Source organism: Protopterus annectens, chromosome 3.part0 (assembly GCF_019279795.1).
Source record: "Protopterus annectens isolate FY-2018-M chromosome 3.part0, PAN1.0, whole genome shotgun sequence".
Lineage (NCBI taxonomy): Eukaryota > Metazoa > Chordata > Ceratodontiformes > Protopteridae > Protopterus > Protopterus annectens.
In genome coordinates this window covers 38,410,597-38,436,138 of record NC_056731.1, presented here as the reverse complement: position 1 = coordinate 38,436,138, position 25,542 = coordinate 38,410,597, and the positions used below count along the sequence as shown (strand labels likewise).

Genomic DNA, 25,542 nt, shown 5'->3' with positions numbered 1-25,542 from the left:
TTCTGCTTGCTTAATGCAACAATCTGACTTAGCTTCTCAAATCCCAGTAACTACCAAGAGGACAACATCAGTTGAAACATTTTCTTCATCCTGGCAACTATTTAGTTTTGTAATAATGAGCATGTTTAGAGAATCGCAAATGTTCATCACCCATACATAACTTTTCACAAGCTATGCCAACAAACAGAGAAAAACAGACACTTCCACACGTACACATTCAAGGACAACAGGAGGACAGTAATGAACAAAAACAAAACGATAAGGCCAGATGCTGACCGTATAGTTCTACCTTGTAGTTAGTTCTTCAACATCTTGTATAACTTAACTTCACTCAGAGTAGTGGGCCACATGATTATACCATAATAACTTTCTGCTACGTCTGAATATCTGAGCTACTGTTCATGACCCCTTTTATTACTCCGTGCTCTTCCTTTATCTAACAGTCAAAATCTCATCTTTGTACCTTTCATCACTTGTGAGCTGTTTAAATCATTTTGTTCAAATATACCTCTACGCAGCTTTAAATTACTGGACTCTGTATTTCAGACGCTTGCTGTTATGCCTGTATTTTCATTAAAATCTCCTCTATCAAATGGTCTGTTGTAAGAAATACGCAAGATTTGTATAGATAACCAATATACTTCTGACCAACAGCTAGAGAAATCTTAGCATTTGGCTATCCTTGTTAGATGCCATGGCTAGTATGGAAAAATACAAAGCACTGACCATTAGATAAAACAAAATAATGAAGACCACCCATGTGCCCTTCAGTGTTTTCCCTGTTTCTACCTGGTAATGGTTCAGTCTCTTATAAAACACAAAGATGTGTTTCCAGTTCCAAATGTATCTCTTACTCACCTCTAGCATAAAGGTGTGACTAATGACTACATTTAGCAAATCAACGAGCTGTTCCAACAAAAATACTGTGGTAGCAATTTTGGATAAAAAAATCATCTAGGAGTTAACTTCATGAATCACTGAATGCTTCTGTTACTACTTGCCTGTCCTCTTGCTATAGCTGAGTCCTTAGAATCTTCTTCCAAGATCCTCAAACCATCTGCAATTGGGGGCATCATAATATAGAAAAGCCTTTGTCAGCCAGGGAGAGTTAAAGAACTGCTGGTTTACCAGAATCTGTTTTGTCTCTGATTGCCTGATTCAGCTCTAGAGTATTCAATCACTTACTCACTTGCACTGAAACATACTGATGTATTTGCATATATCTGTATGAGTCTTTTGACATATACCCTTGGCTTATATGGTAAAACATTATTCTATGGTCCTCATGCAGTCTGAAGATATCTTTACCACAGAACACGATCCCTTGGCATAGGCCCTTTACTGATTAGGTGTGTAAAATGCCAGCTACCACAGAGTTTATAACTGCCATACATCCAAGGCAATGTCTGTGCAAGCACACCAATAATGCAGTCTCATGGGTTCTAAAATCTGACTCACCAAATATGTATCATATCTGTGTATATGCAGGAAGGTACAACTCAGTTAATCACTTGTATTGGACCTGCTCCGCATATCTTAACCAACGTGCAGTCTTTCTACCAAATTCAGTTTCTTTGCAAAGTCTCAGGTATGAAGACATGAGCCAGAGTATTGGATCCATACATATTCTGGCTACCCAGATGTATACATCTAGGTTCTGAATGCATGACCCACCTAAGTTCATAGGACATCACTCTTTCATTAAGTAAGAGTTTGTAAAAGTTTAATCCTCTGCTCTCTTTCCTTCTCAAGGGTGCTGGCTTGTAACCATTTATTTTTTTTTAAGTTAATGCAGGACACTTTGTTTCACTGATGACTGGTGGTGCAGTGCTCAACTGATGTACCCTTCTCCCTTTCTATAAATGTGATAATCACGGTGAAGGTTCATGCATTCAAATGTGACGTGCATTTTTGCATCAATGTATGATCTGCATGACTAAAATGATTATGGCAGAAGACGAAAAACTAGCATGTTATGCCAGCTTCTCTTTTTATCTATACTAAAGTGGAGTTAATGAAGCTGTTACAAAGCTTGTAGGAATCTCCAACATGAGGTAGTACCCATACTTTAATGAATTATAATTTGCAATAGCTACATTTCGCTGCTTGACTATAATCTGTATAGAAGTAGACAAAAAAATATGAAAACAGGCAACACCAAAGTGTACCAACAAACTTAAAAAGAAAGCAAAACACTTAAATGGAAACTGAAACAAAGCCTATAACTTTTACAGTTTTTGTTCTTTAATCATAAATAGCACTTCATCAGAAAATGGTCAGATGAAAATTCCAACTGTAAATGCTGAATCTATTATGAGAAAAAAAATCAGCTGACTCTAAAAAACACCTACTCTTAAAAAGATCTAAACAATGAAATTGTCAAACTAAATACAAACAACCCTGAAAATACTCTTTATGTAGTGAAACACTTGTAAACATATTTACGAATATAATAAAAAAGTACAAAAATATAATTATAAATACATAAAAAAATAAATTCATAAGCTGTGTAAAAGCAGCTTACTATGATTAATACATCCATCTGCAGTTCAACTTTATGAGGAGTCAGCCTTCTGATATACTGTACCTCCCTGGGCTATATGAAGAGAGGCATGATGGAGCTCTTGGACTATATGTCCCAGGCAGGTATGAGCCTAGCATTTTTTTTTTTTCATTTTAAAAAAGAAACACCTTTATTGAATTATCACTTATGACATAGCCAATCATACATTTATATAAATGAAAACAAACCATATTGACATATTTTTTGTTGAAAATTCTTCTGTACGGTCATTGTCAGTCAAAGTCAAACATTAGATAGCTCATTCAATTCTTACTTTCCATTAAACCTCATTCCTCCTCTAAAAGATTATTATCCATGTATTGTTCCCACAATTCCCATTTTTTATGTAATTTTTTCCTACCCTTTTCTAAAGATCCCACTTCCAATTCTTTTCTCTCTGTTACTATATTCACTACTTCTAGTACAGTTAGTTTAGACTTTGATTTCTATTTTCTAATAAATGCTTTTTGGCAACCACCAGAATTAACCTCAGTAATCCCTTACTATGTCCATGCAGTTTGGAATCTGTATCACAGATAAAAAAAAAAACATTTCTTTAGTTGCACCAATTTGCTCATCCAGTATGTCTGACAAATTAGTTTTGGGAATGCTTAAAGTCTGCCACCTTATTACACTCCCAAAAATATGTTCCCAGTTACCTCTTTCTTTCCCATCACACCACCAATATTTGCAATAGAAGAGGAAAAAAAACTTTGGAGTCTGTTTGATGCATAACAATGCCTATGCAAACACTTCCAGGCAGCAATCCTAAACCTTCTATACTTTGCTGCATATTTGGGAGCCATAAATATATCCTCCCATTCTTTATTTGTGAATTGCTTATCCAGTCTCTCTCTTACCAATCCTTTCTAACCTTGTCTGATTGATTCCTATAGTTATTATACAATATTTCATATGCCCTGCTAATTGTCCCTTTTTAACAGCAGGTTTTGCTCTAGAGTCTACTAAAAACTCTACCAGTGCTGGTGCTTTACTTAGGATCACCCAATTCCTTTCTCTTTGCCTATACTCTGATGTCAATCTCCAATAGCAAAGGCAATCTCTAGCCTTCAGTCCAAAATATCATCTTGGCCTCTTCCCTTTCTATTATCCTTCTGTCTCTAGCTATTTGCTCCTAATACCTTGGTTCCTTTCTTAGTTTTCTCCAATAAATGTCAGTCCCCTTTTGCCTATTCTCTGTACCCCTAATCACAGTCATCCCTATTGCCAGAATCTCCTTTTTCCATGCCCATGTTGACTTTGTTTTAGAATACTTTTGCTACTTTATGAATACAATATTCTACATGGTTATTATTACTCTCCTTAAGGATATGTATCCAAAATCCTTTAAGGATCTGCATCCAAAATCCCAGCCTCTCCTTATTTCTTGACCTTCCCTACTATTTCATTATCATCTTTTTCCACTTTGAACTATAGCTTTTGGCTTGTGCTGTAGTATAGGAGCCATAACTGTGTAGCTCTAAAATACATCTTCAAGTCAGATTATCCAAAACCTCCTTGTTCTGTTGGCAGGATCAACATATCCCACTTGAGTCTTGCCATCTTCCCTACCTTCAACTCTTTATTAATTGCTATCCACAGCTTCTCCTCTGGTTGATAAAAATATGCCAAACCTGTGTATAAAGCTAAAGGGACTAACATTGTTCTCTGCTTGTATCTTGCTATCAATATTGATATAACAGAGCTTCCAAATTCTCAGTTTTTTATCTTTTTTTTAGTCACTTCTGATATATCCTTAGCTGCCATAACAGAATACTTTTTAATCCATACTCCCAAGTATTCAATTTTAAGAAGTCCTCATAAATGTGGGTATTGCTGAACCAATTTTCTGTGTAAGTACATAGATTACAGCCTTTTTTATCTTCATTAATTTTGTATCACAAAAAGACATGAAGCTGTCTCAGAATTTTCCACGAACCTGAGATGATGTTTTCTGTTTTTATCAGGGACAAAATAATATAATCTGCAAATAAAGCCCACTTTTCTTGGTTACCATACTAATTATATCCTTGAATTTCTTAGTCCCTTATTTTCTATGGCAACGTTTCTAAATATAATTCAAATAACAAACAGGAAAGAGAAGACCCACCACTATAATTTTCACCTCTGCTCCCTCATATATCTTCATAATCAACCTTATTATTTTATCAGGGAATGCAAATGTTTCCATTGCCCTAGTCATAAAATCCCAGCTTACTCTTTAAAATTCTTTCTTTGAATCAAGGCCCACCAACAATAGTGGTATCTTCCTACATTGTGCTTCTCTCTGGGCCATCATTGTTCTATTAATGTTTTCATATGTTTGCATTCCCTCCACAAAACCACATTAATCCTTATCTATCAATTTTGGTATCATATTTGCTATTCTTTTAGCCATTATAGACATAAACAATGTATAATCATGGTTTAGAATTGAAATGGGCCTATAAAAAGCTGAATCTGATGGGTCTTTACGTATTTGGGTTTTACAACAACCACAGCTTTCTTCCAGGATGTTGTTTCCTCTTCTTCTTTTAAAATACTGTTAAACAAAACCTTCCAGATCTTTATCACTTCCCTCCTAGCTTCTAAACTTCCACAGGAATACCATCTATTCCTGAAGACCTTCCTGTAGATTGGTTATACATCACTATTTTTATCTCATCTTCTCCTATCTTAGCTGTTAGTAGATGAGTCTCATCCATACCTCTCAACCTCTTAGAGTAAGAAATCTGGACAAAGCCATATATAAAACTGAGAAAAAGGCCCTACAATAAGGACAATTTTTAACTATTGCTCTTACAAACTTAGAAAGTTGATAGAATAACAGGTTTTTCATTAACATTGATTTTCTGAAGGATATAATGTCTGAAACTCGATCATTTTCTAGCTTCAGTCTTTAATGATTTGCCAATATTTTGCCAGAAAACTACAATTTTATGAAAAACGGACCAAAAATATGAGGCAAAAATCTGGACATTCTGAGAAAATCTGTAACGTTGAGAGATATCTACCGCTAACCTTGGCATACTTAATGCTTCCATAAGCATTTCCAGTTGTATTTTTTCTTGATTTCCTTATTTCTCTGTTTTATACATATTGTCATAACATCTCTGAAAGATTTCCAAGTACCTCAACATAATCTATAGTTATTTTCCTTGTTAAAGGCTCCTTAAGCTTGGCAATAACCCATTCTACTTTCTGATTCCTGACCTTTTGTGGTAAAAGATTTTGTGCTCTGGAGTTATTATCAGAAACTAGTTGCTTAACAGCATTCTTCCTAAACTCCTGCATATTATTCAGATAATCCTTTATTTTCTGCTTAGCACTCTGCAGTTGCTCCTCTTCTTGTTCTATAAGATTCTCCCTATTATGCCATACTTTAACCTTTGTTAAGCCCTCTAAATAATTCTTATTACTTCTGAACCAAATTTCTTTTTTTTTATTTCTACTCTATTTTTAAATTCCACTTTTATTTTATCCTAGTCCCTTGCTATGTGTTCTGAAGAAATGTCTACCTTCTCTAATAACTCCCAAATAATTACCGCTATCTATTTTTTAAAATTCCTCTCTGTTTAACAAATAGGTGGGAATGTGCCACTGTCTCAATTTTATTTCATTAACCCACGTTTTTATTTTAGTTATTATTGGTTTGTGATCTGAAATAGCTATTGGATGCATATCAAAACTTTCAATCAAATGCACATGTTCTTGTGAAATATAATTTCTGTCTAGCCTAGCCCAGCTTTTGTACCTGGGAGAATGATATGTAAATTCTTTCTAAGCTCCTATTACTGAATTCACATCTTACATACCAAATATTTTCATACATTTCTTCAAAAACCACCCTCGTTTATTATACTTTCCCTTCTTGGCCACCTAGATATATCCCAACTGTTACCAGTCAAATTCCAGTTCCCATCTATAAGTAACATTCCCTGTTGAAAGCTGATTTTTTTCTCCCAGAATTTTCTTAACCTCTATTGTAGCAGTTTTAGGTGGAATATAAATACATGTCAGTGTAATCCTCCTCCCTTGCAAGTAACCCCTTAGTACTAGAAATCGACCATTATTATCTTTTTTTCTCTCTTCTATCACAATTGGAGCTCCTCTAGCAATTAATAAATGTACTCCCCTTTTCCTGTGTCCCAGATATTCTGCTGAATATCCATCCTGAAAACCTTTCTTTATCAAATTCACATGCTCAGTTCTTTCCAAATGTGTCTTCTATAGCATAACTTTTTGCACTCTGCATTTTTAATATAGTTCACTACTCTTTCTTTGTTGCATACACCTGTGGAACCATTCACATTTAAAGACAGTATAGAAAATATTGCCATTATGATAAGAACTTATTATTCCCACCTGTTATGTATAGCAGTTTTTTAATGTCTATAATCAGCTTTTGTGTTACATGCATACCCTAATATTTGGCAGGTTTATCTTTTATGCAGTTGTTTCTTGTCATATCCACTTTGAACCTATGCCACCTTTTACAAGATTTCTGCATTAATGAAAGCCTTCAAAATAAATTACACACTCCCAGAACACCCCCATAACCTATTAAAATTAATGCAAACAAAGGAAACTATGTACATTTCCAAATAATGAAGTTTAACCCACCTAATAGAAACAATTGTCCTATAGTGACAGCTACATTCATGAGCTTGAATTGACCTATATTGAAGGTTATCCATGCAATAGCTTTTGGTATGACTCTATCATTAATCAGCATTCTACCATCTCCAAGGATGATGCCACAACATGGGCAAAAAATAATTGACTGCAGTAAATGACTTAGTTTTTGGTGTCATTCAAAGGCAGTCCAATATTTGTCAGCCTGGTAGGATATGATCAACAGACAATGCTGCTTCATGCATTTGTTCCCTTTATAGTTTCAGTTATTGCCACTGAAATTGTTCTTCCCCATAGTGACTTTTTTAGGTAATGAAAACCTGATAAACCTACCGACATAATGAAACAAGCAAAGGAAAATATAAAGGTGTTACTGATCAATGCCAGGAGCCTGAACTAGAAACTTCACACTCAATAAACCCTTCTGACCCTGGAAGACATTGAAGTTTTTATAGTAACTGAGATATGCTTTAAAATAGCTGAGAGCACTCTGTGCAAAGCTATAATGCCTTCTACACATTTAGACCAACTACTGTGCAGGAGGCAGAAAAAAAGTTGGAGGTGTATCAATATACATTCAGAAGAGACTCACATCAAGGCTTGCAAAGCAGCATGATGCACTACAGCCTCTTTATATCCAAGTAACCATCAGAAGGGTCACTTATCATATACTAACTAGCTATACAACTCCCTCTATGACCCAAAGAAACCATAACACTTATCTATAAGAACTCAAATCACTTAGATTTAAACTCAATGCCATATTCCTAGGTGATCTAATCTATCCATCTAAGGGCTTGGAAACTTACACCACCACCATCACCACTAGTGCACAAGCACAGATATTCCTGGAGTTTGTTAATACAAATACCCTGGAATAATATCTTGGATCATGTCCTTACTAATATGGGAGCATCTTACACTATCCTTTACACACCTTCTTCACTTGTAAGGTCTAAGCCTAAATAGTCTGCTTTGAAATAAAATTGAAACCTGAGATCCCTTCTACCCCAGAAACCTTTAGAAATTACTTTAAAGCAAATTACCTACTCCTAAGTGATATACTGGCAAGCTTCAAATCAATCCAAACCCAGTTAACTCCACTGAATGCATAAAAATGTATACCACTACACTATATCAGCTGGAAACTGCTGCATAGATGTAACTGTTTGTCATATAAACAAGTAAAGGGCAAACCCGCAAAACAAACCCGCATTTTGGAACCATAATATCAACATGATTTACAATAAAATGAAAGGAATTTTGACCAAACATAAGAAGAGTAATTCCCAGAATGGAAGAGCCCTTATTACAGAAATAAATAAGCAACTCAGAAGCTTATTAAAATCCACCAAGCCAAGTTTAAGGCTAAAATACCTAGTCAATCCAAAGAAAATCACAATGCATTTTTTATTTATGTTTGTAATCTCAAAATCATGAAGCAACAAGGTTCTGAGCTAATTGTGAATGTTACCTACAATGAGGCTAAAGATATAGTTACCCTTTTAGCTGTAACTTTATCACTCTCTCCCCTCCATTTGTCCCTCAAGATATACCTGAAACTGCCTCAGCTCCAGCTGTCACATAAGACCAAGTCCTAAAAGCGCTATCAAAAACTAAAAATATTGCATCAGTGGGTCCTGACAATATCCTTTTGATGCATCTTAAATAGCATGAACCATGATTTAACCATACCCTTAAGAACACTGTTCAGTCTCATCTTCCATACATGTTTTCTACCAAGTGAATGGAGAACAGTTACAGTTATTCTCTTACATATGGGATATTCTTCCACAGACCCAAACAATTACAAACTCATAGAATAAGTCTGACCTGCCTCATATGGAAAGTAGTACAAATATTTATCATGGAACTAATCAGTCTGGACACAGGAAACCTGCAAACACTGGACCCATCTTAGTTTGGATTCATCAAGGGGAGGTCATGCTTACTCAGCCTGGATGACTTTTTTGAAAAGGTCACAAAAGCAATGGATGAAAGCAAAATGGTATCTGCTGTATACCTCAACCTGGAAAAAACTTTTGACACAGTTTCCACTCAGGCATTCAGTATTCCAAAGGAAATATGACATACCACAATTCCCCCAACCATTATTGGAGAAAAGTTCTTCATTGCATGTTCCAAAGCCAAAAACACTGCATTGATGGGCCCTAATAACACCACGGGATGCTTTACAAAACAGCATGAAACATGATCTCTCTGGTCCACTTGAATCACTTTTCAAATGGACCCTACAGTCAGGATTCAAAGGGAATGAGGGCAAGAAAATGCACACAGCTCAACTCGACCGGCCAAGGCTTTTCTTATAGACAAGCTCATTAAATTGTGTATAAACCCTTTTATCACCTGCCAACTGGCTCAATGATTGCTACCCGGAGATCAAAATAGGTGAGGCCACCTCCACCAAGAGGCAAGTCACTGGTGGAGTCACCCAGGGCTCGGTACTGGGCCCGCTCCTTTTTAGCATCTATTTGTCTGAAATTGAAGCAAACACTGAAGGTTTATGGTTGGTCAAGTTTGCAGATGATTGCAGGATGAGGATTATCACAGATTCCCCTGCAGACACTAACATTCTTCAAGAAGGTCTACCTTTGACTAATAAAATAATGCCAAACCATGGTCTTAAACTCACTGCTAAGAAATGCATAATTGCACCCTTTTGGGGGGAAACCAGCCAGCTAATTATCATGTTGATATCATATCAGAGTCAACTCAGTGGTCCAGGATCTGGGTACACACATAGACAGTAGCCTTACCTTCAACCACCATGTGGCCACAGTGGTGAGGAAATCCTTTTACGTTACACAACTTATACATAAGGGCATGGCATCAAGGTCCAAAGAAGTCATTATCTCACTGTATTCTGCCCTTATCAGACCAATCATACAGTACAAAGCTCCCTTTGGTATGTACCTGACCAGACATGTGCAGCAACTACAGTGACCTCGGAGGTTCCTTACAAAACAATGCAAGGAGTAACAAACCTGCCTTAAAGCCCTTTCCCTGTACTCAGCATCCTATAAATTGCTGAGGGGTGATCTATGCCTGGCTTACAAGATATCTGCAAACCCCACAGTTATGAATCTTCTACATATTTTATGACAAACAGTACCGGAAGTAAAAGGATTAAGGACCTGAATTTTGTCTGTGACTTAAAGAGAACATGCTGCAGAGATAGATAGAGATGTATTCCAGAGACCACTCCTCCTATGGAACAGGCTTCCCATCCATGTGAAGTTGAGTTAGTCTGTTATTCAATTTAAGTGTAACCTAGACCAGTGGATGGGGAATAGGAAATTTGCACCAGGTGTAGTACCCATGTCCCTTATGGACAGAGATAAGTTATAAATGGCTTGCCATCCATGTCCTTTTTGGATACAGGACATCATTATTCTTTCAGGAAAACTATGGCTACAAGCTAGGAGAAGTCATTGAATCCCCAAATGACTTATCCATGCTGCAGGAAGGTTTGTCCCAAATAAATAACTGGTGCCAAATCATGGACTGAAACTAAATGCCAAAAAATGCATTACTGTATCCTTTGGGAGGTCATCTATCAGAGAGAACTACCACATTAACAATACACTCCTAAGTGAGGACACAGGTATTTGGGATTTGGAAACGTATGTGGAGAGAGGCCTAACTTTTGACTAATTGTGCCTATTGTTGTCAGAAAATAAAGTTCTTATATTGCACAGCTTATAAACAAAAGGAATTGTGTCCAGATCTAGGAAAGTCATTATCCCCATTTACTCAGCCCTTATTGGGCCAGTCATTAAATATAATTCCACCTTTGGCATGTATCTGTTCAGATATATGCAACAACTGGAACACCCGCAGAGATACCTTACTGAAAGGATACAAGACATAAAGAACACATCCTCTGTGGACTGACTCAAAGTCCTGTCACTATACTTGCTACCCTACAGAATGTTAAGAGGTGACCTGTGTCTGGCATGCAAGACATCCTACAACCCATTACTGGTGGAGTTATTGCACATCAGCAATTCAAATGTCATCAGAAATACTTGGTCTAGGGATCTAAACCTCATTCTGCAACATCAAAAGAATGGTTTGGAGAGACAGGTATATCTTACAGAGGATACTGCTGCTATGGAACAAACTCCTCATTCACATAAAACAACATTTATCCCTGTCCCTATCAAGCACAACTTAGATCTATGGATGGGAAACATATTTTTTTTCCAGGACTGCACCCTGTACAACTAATGCAAAGTGGCAGCTCCTAAATGCTTTATCCCATGCAGAGGTCTCCTCAAGTTTTCTATGCTATGATCCCAGTTGTTTTCATTAGAGGTAATATATAATTATTGACTATGGAATGGGTAATGTCAGTCTCTAACCAAATGAGATAAGTTAATTCAAGTAATATATTATCAGACCATATTTAATAATACAGAGTGCAATATTGGATCATATGAGGAGATCAATGACCATACTTCAATAGATGACACCAAAGCTAAGTTGTCTAAATTGGGTTAGATAGAATACAAATTATGACATGACATAAGTAAGTGTAGTCATTAGCACATTTGAGGTATATAGTCTTAAATGTTAATGAACTAGCAAGAGAAAGCTGCATGTCATGTGATACATCTTCTTCTTATGAGTCCATGCTTATTAAAGACCTCATGGAGGTTTGACCACACACACAGTGTCTCTGTGTTGGTTCCCACTTACCTGCAAAACTCTTGAAACATCACATGCATTCAGAGCAGAGACTTAACATTTGTGAAAGTGAAAAAATGTATTTCATTTCAAGATTTCCTGAGTTTGGACATACCTGTCAACTCTTTGTGTAAAAAATCTGGACAAAGCCTAAAATAATGGGGGGCAAAGGCCCACAAATTGGGACAGATTTTAAATATTGCTCTTATAAACTTAAGAAAGTTGTTAGAATAACAGGATTTGTATTACCATGCATTATCTGAAGGATATGAAGTCTGAACTCAGATGTATGGCATTATTTAATGACTTCAATCCTCAAGTTAAGAGTGGGTAAGTTATGATTCTATAGGGAGCTCTTAACTTTTATGAGGTCTTTGATAAGCCATTTGATTACTTAATGTTTTTATCAATTATATTGTAGAGTATTTTTTCTTTTTACTTTTATAATGCCCTTGTAAATCTTTTTTGGTGTTTGCCCTTTTAGATATTTGTATTTTCTATGATGATGGGTGGGATTGGTTAATTGGTTAATTAGTTTAAATCAGTGCATATAAACACTATGAAGTTTGAAGTCGTTTTATTTCTGATGAAGTTCTGTAATAAAACGGACAAAAAGTGCTAAATAATTTATATGAGAGTTTGTTGTTGTTTTGTGTTCTACAGTCCTTGGACATGGTTTTGCAGCATTTTTAAAATTTTATTTTGTATAGTTTATGCTATTTGCAAGAGATTCTTTCTGAATGATGATTTTGCCGAATGCAAACTCAGTGAGCTGAAATGATTAAAAAAAACATTCATTCGAAAGAATATTTGTTTTTTTTTTTTCAAATATAATCTGTCAGTCATCCTCCCATTAATAGTGCATCACCCCCCCCCCCAAAAAAACACTATCATTCTAGGTCCCTAAGTTATACAGCTAAAATATATATTTCCTTACTGCATAGAAATAATCTACCTCCAATCACTATGGAATTTAACCTATAAATGTTACATAATATTACCTATCGACCTTAAGTTATTAGTGCTTTTTTTCAAATGTAATCTGCCTGTTAGTCACTCTCCCATTAGAATAATGCATCACCCCCTCCCCCACACACACACACACACAAACACACACTGTCTCTCTAGTTTCTCTTGTTATGCAACTGTAACATATATTTTCCTTACTTTACAGAAATAAATGTCCTTTTACAATACTGAAGTTAATCTATACAGTAATAGAGTAATACAAACACCACTAATAAAAAATAAACTGAATAAAAATGACTTTCTGCAGTCAGGAAATCTTCTCTGATTGTTTTCTTTTTTTTGACCAAACTGCAATACTGCCATGTGTAACCTGCTCCATTCGCTCTCACTACTCTTGGGACCACTCTGCTCCCCTACATTATTTTCATATCCCACTACCAATATACAACTTCCACCAACCTAGACCTAACTAACCAATAACAACATCTTTCATCTCCTTATTACTATAACTGACAATATCAGAACTCTACTCCACCATCTAACTATGCTCTCTTTTAAAACACCACGTACCATAAACTCACCGCTCCCCACCATGATACAGTCTCTCACTCTAACCTCCCTCATGCTCATATTATTAACTTGCTCTACATCTTACCAAACACAAGTCCCTGAATACTTCACATACTAACAAAAGACTAAAGATTACAATGAAACCCCCTCATCCATCCTGTTCATAGGTCCCCACTTATACAAAAATCACTGTACTAAAATTCTTAATCCTAAAATACTACACACCTCCAAAAAAGGTCCAAAGGTACTACTGTTACGAAAACTAAAACAGCACATTCATATAGGTGTACTAATTAATTTATTGCTAGAAGGTGATATTCACCCCAACACTGGACCCTTTCAGGCACCAAGTTACTCCACAGATAATCAATCAACCGTGCCTAAAAACCTAAACTCCTCACCCAACAAAGTAAGAAATAGCAGAAAAAAAACTCAGTCTGTTCCATATGAACCTCAGAAGCATTGTAAAAAAAATTCCAGAATTACATGCATTGATAAAATATCACTCCTCTGACATATTACCAAGAACAGAATCTTGGCTGAAACTGAATATTAGTAACACAAAAATTCCACCCCACCACCAAGCTTTAACATCCTTAGAGCTAATAAATTAAATAAAAAAGCAGGAGGAGTAGCAATAATGTACCACAGTAGGCTTGAATTGCCCAAGCAACTTACTTACACCCATCTACTGCTAGTCCACAAATCAAAACAAAGCAAAGTCCTAGTAGATTTATTATATACATACACCCCTTGATCTTAAAAAAATACTCCTCACAACCTACAAACCACACCAGTCAGCAAGAACCTCTCTGTATTCTAGCTATGCAACCCACTCCTTGAACTCTATCCCCTTAACCCTCAAACATACTAGCAACCTTTCCAATGTCAAGATCAATCTAAAAAAAATATCTATTTGAAACTTGTACCTGTATCAGCCCAACTCTCAAAAAAAGATGCATGGCCATATTCTTTCTATGGCTATTCCTTTCTCACTCTGAATTCACTAACACCTTCACATCATTAGCAGCTAGTAATGGCCTAACATCAAAAGAAGCCCTCACTCTAATGATATCTTACTACTAATGTGTGCTAGTCTACCTCTTCAGTCCACAATTACTATTTATTTCTTCTCTAGGGTCCTTCCACAACATTTGCATCTCTCAGATAGTAAACTCTTTTGTTTTTTTCCCCTTGCACATTAGTCCTCCTCATCTTATTTTGTTATACAATCTATCTTGACAGCAGAATATTCTATTATTTTAGCTCCATATATTATCAGAAATATAGTGAATATTTTGAATAGCTATATATTACTTAACAGAGGCTATCCACTTCTGCAAAGTGCCTTGCTACTTACAGTACATATTGTATTCTTGGTCACAATTTATCCTAGCAATATTCTATAAATATATTTCAACCAGTTGTGTTAACCAGTTGTGGGAATTTTCTCCCCTTGTATACAATTACTTATTAGCTATTGTAAAATGTTTTTATGTTTGTTTTGTTGGGCCTTTCTTCCCATCTCATGGTGAAATATTTAACCTGTTATATGTTTTTTTTCTCCCCTTGTATATAATTACTCATCAACAACTGTTTAAATATTTTTGAAACTGTTGTGCAGCTTTATCCCTGGGCCTCCACTGAAAAAGTGCCATTGGCTCAATCGGATTTTCCTGGTTACCAAAGGATAAATAAATAAAATAAAATCATGAATAAGATGTAATAATCTTGAAGAAACATTAGGATTTGCTTTTTGAAACTGTTTTCTATTAATTTATCAAAAGAGGAAAGTTTAACAGTAGATCAGTAATGCTCCAGGAATTTTAGGGATTGGGCAGAAAAAGGGACTGTAATACCAGGCTTTTGTTCATTGGTATGATGCCATTGCATAGGTTGCCAGCCTCATAGCACTTGGTTTACTGATGCAACATCTTACCTTATCAAAAACTATCTTTGAGAGATACAAATATTTCACTAAGATGGAGGCATCACTCTCATATATGAACACAGTTTGTGAGCAACACACACCTCTCCAGCCCACAACACAAATATCTGGAAAATTATCATACACTGAAAGTGTAAAAAAAATTTTTGTCTAAGCCTCTGAGGTCAAATAACAGGTCCTGGCATAAATCAAACACTATAACACATACTACCACATACATCGCTGAGTCACCAGGAAAAAAACTCCCCCCAAACTCAGTACACGTAAAACCTCTGCTAATAAAAATGTACTGGTATTGTATGATTCCACAGTCAGCCATACAGACTCTGTTCTCACAAGGCTGGGCAAAAATAGGACAAGTATGATATGTCTTTAGGGTGCCAAGATCTATTATGTTGCAATGGCTCTCAAAATGAACAAGTGGTCCATTTGGCTGAAAATGACTTGATACATAAAACCATGTAGAATATACAGAGTGCCATTTCTGAGCTTTCCATTCATGTCATGAATGCAGGAAAGATCCTGGTACTGAATGGAATCCTTCCTTCTCCAAGAAAGATGCTGAGTTACAAGAAAATATAGCTGACTTCAGCAATTGGTTGAATACATAGTGTTATTTGAGGGAGATCCAGTATGAGTTGCTGCACCAAACATGGCATGTACCTCTCATTCCAAGTCTTCCACATACTGGTGAAAGCCCTTACTGCTCCCGTAGTGCCTTTTCAGTCAGACTCCAGCTAATGGATCCCCCATCCTAAAACACAACACAAATCAAGACCCAGACAAGAGGAGTTTTGTACATAAATAAAGAGGAAGGAGGTTTAGGGTTAATTAACCCAGTGGTATATGGTTCATTACATTTGTACAAAGTGTTAAAGTGGATAAATGAAAAAGCTGAGAGATTACTAGTGCAACTGTATAAATATAAGTATGAAAATTTGGGGGTATGGTAAAAACAGTAAAAGAGAATAAGAGTATATAAATGAAGAAATAAAATGCTGCCAAGAAAAATATTTTTGCGGAAAATAAAAATTGATGATATGGAAAAAAAAAAGTATGGTGTAAGAATGTAAAGATAAAACACTTATGTAAAACCACAAGAAAATCTAACAGATGAGAAAATCAAAGCTATAAACATAAGAAATGTAATCAGAAAGTAGAATGTGAAGTTTTATTTTTGTGGAGACTTGTAATAGATAAATTACCAGTAAAAAGAAACATGCCATATTAAAAAAGTGATATAATATTGTACATTGTCAAGAAGAAAAAAATATGGAACGTGTTTTTGAAATGTAAAAGAGTAAAAAAAGTTAAGGGAAACTATGTAAAGAAGATTTTTTCAAAGATATAAATAAAAGAAGTGGACAGAATAAACATAGATATTATTAAGTATGTGTATTATATGAATAGAAGTAAAGAACATGTTAAAAGAATAGATTAAAACTTATTTAATGTCATTTGGGTTGTATAAATTGAAAGAATAAATGAATTTATGTTTAATGGTAAATGGATTTTAGCAAAAAATATTAAGTAAAAGCAAATGGTGGTTATAGAAAATGTGGGGGGGCAAATAAGGATGAAAATGTATATGAATATGTGTAAATAGATTTGTATGTCTATATATTCATATATTTGTGAATATTAATGTGTTATAAACAAGAGTTCTTTTTGCATATAAATAAATGACTCTTACTCATTTGGATATGTGCCATGGAATCCTTCACATCCACTTAAGCTACCACCAAGTCAAGCAGATGCGACCTTGGTTTAATATGTTATCCTAAGGAAGACACACTCAGAAGTGCAGCACCCCATTTTTGCTGCCCTGCAGTGTTAGCAATAGCTCCACCTGGTGTGTTAATAGAGTCTTCTGCACAATAGGGAGCCATGCTACCTGTTGTACCACTGATGATTTATGATTCTCTGTGATTCTATGAAGTGTTTATAAATATGAGTGGCAGATGGACTACATAGGTTCATAGGTGTGTACTAGGCTAATGGCCCTAGAGCCTTACAACCCTAGCCCATAGAAGTGCCCTGGCACATATCTCAAGTAGTCTTTCTTTAGAAATCCAGAATTAGGTCCGAGATTGGGAAATGCATGTTTTTTATTAGGAATTTTGTTAATATTATGTGCATAAATTTAATAGAACAAATTAAAATCAAAGTATCAGTTGCGCTATGGGGTAAAGACATAGATAAATACTATGGAGAGTTACTTGAGAGGATAAAATAAGGTAAGACGGCAAGAAGAAATTAGGGAAGCATTTAGGTGAGTATGCAGATTTTAAAAAAATGTGTCCTATTCTGGCATTTAAGATAAAGAAACTGTGAGAAAGTGAGAGAGAAAAAGAAAATAAATACTTAGGTGGCTTTGCTGTGCTAAAAAGGGATGCAAAATTTCAGCTGGACATTTAAGATGAAAAAGGAGGTCCTATGAGTGCTATGGTTAATAATTCAATATATTTTCCCCAGTACCATTTGGAGTTTCTCGTATAGCTAGCTGCTGTTATTTATAATTCCTAGATGTGTTTTAATTGCTATTCTAGACTATATTTTCAGTTCTGAAAAAGTAACTGAAAAAGGGAATTTTGGAAGATTGCTACTTGATTCATGCATTATTTCTTTCAAGCATTTGTTACATCCTTAGTTATCTATTGTCAGTTATTTCCCCTAATATTACATTTTTGACTGGATATTAAGATATATGGATTAGAAGTAGCGATGAATAGGACAGAACATCATTAGTATTAATAATACAATATAGGAGAGACTAGATAGTAGAGTATAGGCAGACAAATAGATGCACAAACTTTTGATACAAAATAGAAGATAATTAAAATACAAAGTATGCAAATTTAAATGGGCTAAATGAGTTGAAAGGAAAGTGGTCATAAAGGGAGGTTGTTACAACAAGAGTAGAAATAAATCAATATGCAGGGTTTTCAAGCAGTGGGTTTACAGCAGTCATGGGGTGGTTTGGTTGTATGACAGAAAGGACAACCTGGATGCACACAGCAAAAAAGCAGTCCTTGGATGAGCCCGGCCTGACTGGCAAGTTCTAGGTTGGGGTAGTGTGGACTACCCCAATCATTTTTCCAGTCACAGGGAAGTGTGAAGTGCCTTTTGTTTGACAAAACAGAAAGGAGTTCAAAGAGAAAATTGAAGTTAGTTAGAAAAGAAAGGAGGGATGTTGGCAGACTGAGCCCATATGCAGCAGTAATTCAGTCTGAGTTATTTTTTTTAAGGGTGAAGAAAAGGAAGAGGTGAGAGATTTGATATGCAGATGACTGTTAATTAGAAGTTGTGAGCCTTCTTGTATTTTTTACATCTGTCATACTAATTATATGTCTGATTAGTCACATAAAAGCAGTATCCAAAACATTCAGTAATTCTGTCATGAAAGAATCATAGGATCATAGGAGGCTAATGGCTAATGGCCCAGTGGCCCTTACAAGCCTATCCAAGAGTTTATCCCCAAAAAAGAAACCTCAATCAGCACCTGTCCCCCTTATCAATGAGGAACACAGGTGGAACACCTGGGACCTGGGACAAATCTGTGGTTTCCCATCCACTCATCAAGGTTGCACTTGAAGAGGGTCAGTGAGGTACTCTGTTTGACATATATGGGAAGCCTATTCCAGAGAAGGGGTAGCCTCTGGGAGACAAACCTGTTTCTCAAGCAGGTTTTGTTGATGTCGCATATTAGATTTAGGACATTCAAGTGGGTAATGCGCAAGGAGTTAGACTTATGGCTATGGAGCATCTCTAGTAGGGCAGGGTCCGACATTGCCTTGTAGACGAGACAAAGATCATCTCTGAGCAATCTGTACGATACTGAGTGGAGTGATAGTGATTTGAGCCTCTCCACATACGGAAGATGTTGGAGGCCATGGATTCTCTTTATGAGGTATTTCTGTGGCCTTTGCAGTTGGTGCTGATGTTGGAGAGGTACATACCAAATGGGGCATTATACTCAATTATTGGCCTAATGAGGGAGGAGTATAGAGCGGTAATAACCCCCTTATTTCTGGATGCAATCCCTTTACTTATGAGATGAACCAAGTAAAAGGCTTTTCTGACCACTGCCACTACATGATGGTCGAATGTGAGATTGTTGTCAACTTAAGTACCTAGGTCTCGCACCACAAGTTGTGTGCTTAGGGGGTTGGCGTTGATGTGGTAATCAATAGGGGCTGTGTTTTTTGCTGAATGGTATGATAGCACATTTTCTTAAGGCCATGATGTTGGCACCGTCATTTGTTGCTGTGAGACCCTCTTGCAGTATGTTAACATCATTTGGGGAGTCAATGACAGCACCCAACTTATAGTCATCTGCAAACTAGATCAACCACAAGCCCTTTGTCTTTGCCTGGACATCTGAGAAGTAGATGCTAAACAGTAACGGTCCCAGGAAGGATTCCTGGGGAACACCACTAGTGACAGGTCTGCTGTCAGAGGTGGAGGTACCTGTTTTGACCTTGTGGGTCCTATCAGTGAGCCAGTTGGCAACCCACCTGATGAAACAGTGATTTCCGATGACAAGTTGTGTTAGCTTTTTGATGATGCCCGAGTGGGGGATTGTGTCAAAGGCCTTGGCCAAGTCAAGGTAAGCTGTATGTTCTGACTTTCCCTCATTCAAGGCCTTGGTGATAGACTCAAAGAAGTCAACTAGGTTCAACAGGCAAGATCTGCCCTTGATGAATAAAATATATAATAAGATTGCATCATTCCGTGAGAAGAGCGCTGTTTTACTTTTGTGAAATTTAAGAACAGATAAAGTAATGAAGGAGAAGATGGTTTGAACCAATAAGGCAGCTTAGAAAAGGGTTCTAGAGAAAACTATATGGTAGTTTACAACACCAGTACATGTTGCCACCAACTAGACCAGTCTATTATTAAGATCTCAGTCACTGAACACTCTTTCAATGAATCAGCCAGTATTTTAAATTATGCTAGCCTATAGACTGGTGGGCAGCCACAGTGGTGCAGCGGTTAGAGTTGATGCCTCACAGCAAGAGGTTCTCCGGTTCGATCCTCGGCTTGGGTGCCTTCTGTGCGGAGTCTGCATGTCCTCTCTGTGGTTGCGTGGGTTTCCTCCGGGTGCTCCGGTTTCCTCCCACATCCCAAAGACATGCTGTAGGTGGATTGGACACTCTAAATTGGCCCTAGGTGTGAGTGTGTGCCTTCTGTGGAAGGTTGGGTGCCAGGCTGGCAACTTGACACTGTAAAACTCCACTGCCAATCATGAGCGGACAGGTGATCTGCTGTGGCGACCCCTAACCGGGAAAAGCCGAAAGAAGAAGAAGAAGCTAGCCTATAGACTGGCAGTCCATCTTCAAAAATGGTGCAGATGTTGACAGTCACACTGATGCTGTAAGGTTACACTTTGTAAACCAGTAAATAAAACTGCAGCAAACAGCATTTATAAGCACTTAAGTGAAAAATCAGGTTAAAACATAAAAAGCAATTAAAATAAGTCAGTAAATTAGTCAGTATCTGCTATTGTCCTCCTTGTTGTATCCCTGTACGCCAGCTTATCAAAATGTATATTCAAAAGCACATGATCAATGAACATGAGTATACGTTAGCTGGCACTGTGTACACGAGCATGGTTGCTTCCAGAGAAGTGAATCTGTCTTACATAGTAATATTTTCAGGCCTATATAGGGTAGATTTCAGGTCTGTGGGTATGTGCCTCTGTCAGTGAGTTTGAATGTAGGTTTATTTAAGGGTATGGGAAGTGAGTTCTGTGCATGTTTGTGTGTGTCGGGGAGGGGGGTCTCAACTGCCGTACACTTGCTATTAAGCACTGCATCCAAAATATTTTGAACAGAAGGTAATGGTGAAATAATTGTTATTGCGACTAAGTAGATTGATTGTACTATTTTCTGCATGTGACTGTTGCTAATTACTGCTATGTGACTGAAAATATCCAGTTGCTGCAGATGAGCCACAGGACGAATATTAATGATCTTACTTATATTATCTGGATATGCAGGCTGTGTTTTCATTCTACAATATCTGTACAAAATGTTTTACTCTTTCAAGTTTTGAATGAGTGGTTCAAGTCCAAAAACCAGAACAGAGCTACAGCTAGGCCTTCCAGCACTGTGTAGTTCCCCAGTCTAGATGAGGACCAAAAATGAAAAAAGAAGGTCCTCTATCTTCTTTAAAGTGTAACGTTCTATTGCTAAATACCCCACATAAAGCATTGCACACTTCAGACCTGACTACAAATGAAGCATTTGCAGTACTGACAATCATGGCCACTAATACCATGTGACCAGGATGGCACCTCCTTTAACCCACCTTCACTACATGTCTGATCCAGAATGAAGAAGAAAATGCATGCATCTTAGTTCAGTTTTCTTTGCAAATTAGAGCTGTCCCAAATCCAAAAATAATCTAAAACAGAAAGGGTTCATTAGCATGAACACCTGAGTACTAGTAACTCACTGCCAATCATGCCATAAAATGAATACTCATGGTCTGCAGTGAGTCTAAAAAGGTGTTTTTGCAGGGATACAAGACCCTACCCACATCTCTGATGTGAGAGATCATCCCCGATACACGTGGATTACAAATATACAGCTTGCTTAAACTCAGGGAAAATATATTTAGAGACAGAGTCTGTGAGTTGGAAAATCTTGTACCTTTAATACAGTTGTTCTGGTGCATGTAAATGAGTCATGAGTAGCTGACACTAGAGTAAGTAAAAAACAACCAACAGAAAGAGTGACAGTAGCCCTGGTTCAGAACTTCAAGGTAGTTAATATGATTTCAAATCCAGACTTTTCTATCTTTTAAAACTAAGCTGCTAGAGTACACAGAGTTCCATTTCAAGATATGACAATGCAGCTCTTGATAGGAAGACATGGATGTAAAAATGAATAAATTCCCCCAAATGCAATGAAATATATGACTCCCGATACTTCTACATCTAAGAAAAAAAATCACATCCCGATATACATCACTGTGAATGCTTTCCTTTCACTGAGCAAATCCAGGATAGATTGTTTGCAAGTAAAGTTGAGCAGTTTTATCATTAGTCTGAGAAAAATTTATAATCCAGATAGTGACCGAAGCTATCCATATGTCTACCCAGTTTGGGGTCATGTAAAAGTTAGCCAACTTGATAAGTTATTGCTTAAGAAAATGTATTAGTACACCTTACTTAGCTTCAGGTTGATCTACCAGGTGCAGATTAATTGATGTCTGTCAATTTTCTAAGTGATTTGATTTAGTTTACAGGTCAGTAATTGACACGTGTTCCCTGTCACTTGTGTGGACTGCACTGTAATTGTTGTCTTCAGGAAAACACTTTTGATTGTACAAACTTCTGTCCCCTTTGTATTCATCAATAAGCAAGCCCTGTGCTGTAAACTGTAAGTCAAAACTTGTGTTATCAGAGTGGTTAGAATATCAGTTCATGCTTCACTTATACAGCCAGCAATAAGGCTTTCAGGTGGTCATTTTATTGCTTGCTGTCATGTATGCTTCAGTGTAGTCTAAAATTGTTGCTGGCAATACAAAAAGTACTCAACCTTATCAAACTTCTCAACAGGATTTACTTGGTTGGATACAAGGCCTGGTTAAGCATTCTACTAATGTACTTACTGTGCAGTAAGCTACTCCAGAGCATAACTATGAAGGTTAGTTACCCACCATTTGAGCTAAGAAATAAAGCTTTCATCATTACAAGTACAAACTGTGTCTCCAAGCAGCTGTTCAGAATGTGAAACAATATTATTCCCAATTAAGTCATTCCAAGCACCAGGTTGTGAGGCCTCTTAGAAGCTCAATTCCATTTGCTGACAATGCAACTACCTTCGGATTGCAGCTAAATACATTGCTTGTAAACCTATATCTCAGCTGTAATCTTAGCCACTGTTATTCAAGGGTAATAGCTGCTAGCTCAGCTATTAAAATACTTGCTAGTCTTTATGGCACCAATGATATGTGTTGTACCATTTAACTAAATACTTAATTAATTTTGAACTATAAGTGTTTACTACTATTGTTAAACAAAACCTACCTATACTTCTTGTAACTTGTAATTAATTGTTGTTTTTATTATGGAGCTTTTCTCCCCGGGCCTCTGCTGAAAAAGGACCTGTGTCCAGTCAAATTTTCCCGGTCAACAAATGTAAATAAATTAAAAAAAATACATTATAATATGTCACTGACTTGGTTCTATTTGATTTTTAGGAAATACTATTCCTTTTTTATATGAAGTCTTTCAAAAGATGCCATTAGAATTTAAGAGTATCTGACCTTCAGAGACTTTAGATACTGTTGTACAGATGCTGTGGATAGGTTAAGCATATGCTTGGTAAAACCTTTACAGTGGAGTGCTAAATTACTTTTTTGGGTTAATTTAGATCCCTAGGAATATTATTATAATGTGATGTTTCATTTAGATGAGAAAATGGGCTTTATGTTTCAGTATCATGGACTGGAGAACAATTAATTGTAAAATATCCTCAGGCATGCAAATGACATAGGACTAGACACCTTGCAAACACTTACAAAGGTGCTGATAAGCAAAAGGGTAAAAATGAGTATGTGGAATAAAACCTGACACATCCAGAACCCTAATACTGGTCTTTGAAATGGAGAGACTGGCATGTGTAGAAAAGCGTCTTCCATAACAAGAGTAGTCACCATCAAATCCTGGTATAAAAAAGATGCAGCTTCCTTATAGTTAGCAAGCAAGACTTTTTTCAAAATAAATTATTTGCATGCAAAGTAATATTGTTGATAAGTACACTTTCTGGGGTACTGGATGCAGGCACCTGCACAAAAAAGCTATAATATTTCAGGGATATATTCATATTAAAGATTGACTACCATCATAAAAAAGAAAAATGTTTACAGTTATAAAAAATTCAGAATTTTCCGTCTGTCTTATGCATTGTAATATATACTAATACATCTAATAAATATTATGCCACAATATTATTCAGCATTTCAACACATAATACATGGAATGAAACCTCACCTAAACAAATGAGAAATACTTATTAGAAAATTAAACTTACATTACTGAAGTTTTTGCAATTTTCTTTTGCAAGGATAATCTCTGGTGTTTCAACAACTGAAGTTACTTTGCCCTTGCATGATTTAAAATCAGATGTGTACTGCAGCTGTGAATGAAGATTAGAACATTCAACTATTAGAGTCAAAGATTACCACATGAATCTTGTATCTGCAGTTAACAACTTAAAAAATAAGGTTAGCAGTATTTAAACACTACAGCATGTTTTACTGTCTTAATTAATATGAGCAGAGTACAATGAATTCCAAAAAATTATCTTTGAATGATACTGTATTCAAGCAAATATTGTTGCAACATGTACAAGTCTGCCACATGTGAATTTATAGAAAAATAAATTAACTGAATTGTGCTATCATTCTATTATGTCACAGAGGAATATTAGTTAGATCATTGCGTGAATGATTATATTTTCTTCCATTTGTCTAACTCTGAAATTCATTTTGAGTAAGGAGTAACAGCTACACTGGTCATTAAATGAACTACTTACTGCATCGAATCAATGTATGTGGTCAGAACCAACAACAAAATTCACAAAACTAAAAAAGCTACAATTCTACTCAACTAAAATTATATTTAGTGACTTTATTCAATGCCTAATAGCTAACAAACTGCATTTTTTGGTGGTAGATGGAACCATTGATTGAATTTTTTTTTTTTGTTGTTGTTTTTTTTTTTAGTTTTCTTATATTAAGATAGAAGCGAGGGCATGAGGACCTTTACCACTTCGCCCTCCCCCAAAAAACTCTCCTTGTGCTATTCACTTTAGAAAACTATTGAGACCACATGGAGTATTAATAAAAGCTTAGCAGTTATGCAAAGTACTGATTATCACAAGACTTTTTTTTTTTGTACATATCACAAAGCATAGTCAGATCAGCATCTCAATACATGTTTTTGCACGTGTGTAAAAACTTACACTTAGCATGCATAATTAGATGCTTTAGCCACATTCTATGAATATAGGTAAAAAATAATTAGCATTTCATTTAAGCACTAAGCTTTTCTGAATACTATTATGGTATTTTACACCAAAATCTGTCAATATTGAATGCATTTCAAAAACATCATTCAGAATGTATGAATGGC

General features: G+C 36.2%; 1 protein-coding gene across 3 annotated transcripts in view; it reads right to left on the bottom strand.

The window, feature by feature from the left end:
• LOC122796246 (nebulette-like) overlaps positions 1-25,542 on the bottom strand; it is a 1,283,698-nt gene that overhangs the window by 403,522 nt on the left and 854,634 nt on the right. For all 3 annotated transcript variants that reach the window (XM_044064567.1, XM_044064568.1, XM_044064569.1), the window contains one exon: positions 24,440-24,544. In XM_044064567.1, coding sequence (XP_043920502.1) covers positions 24,440-24,544 — 105 coding nt within the window. The remainder of the gene's footprint in view (positions 1-24,439; positions 24,545-25,542) is intronic.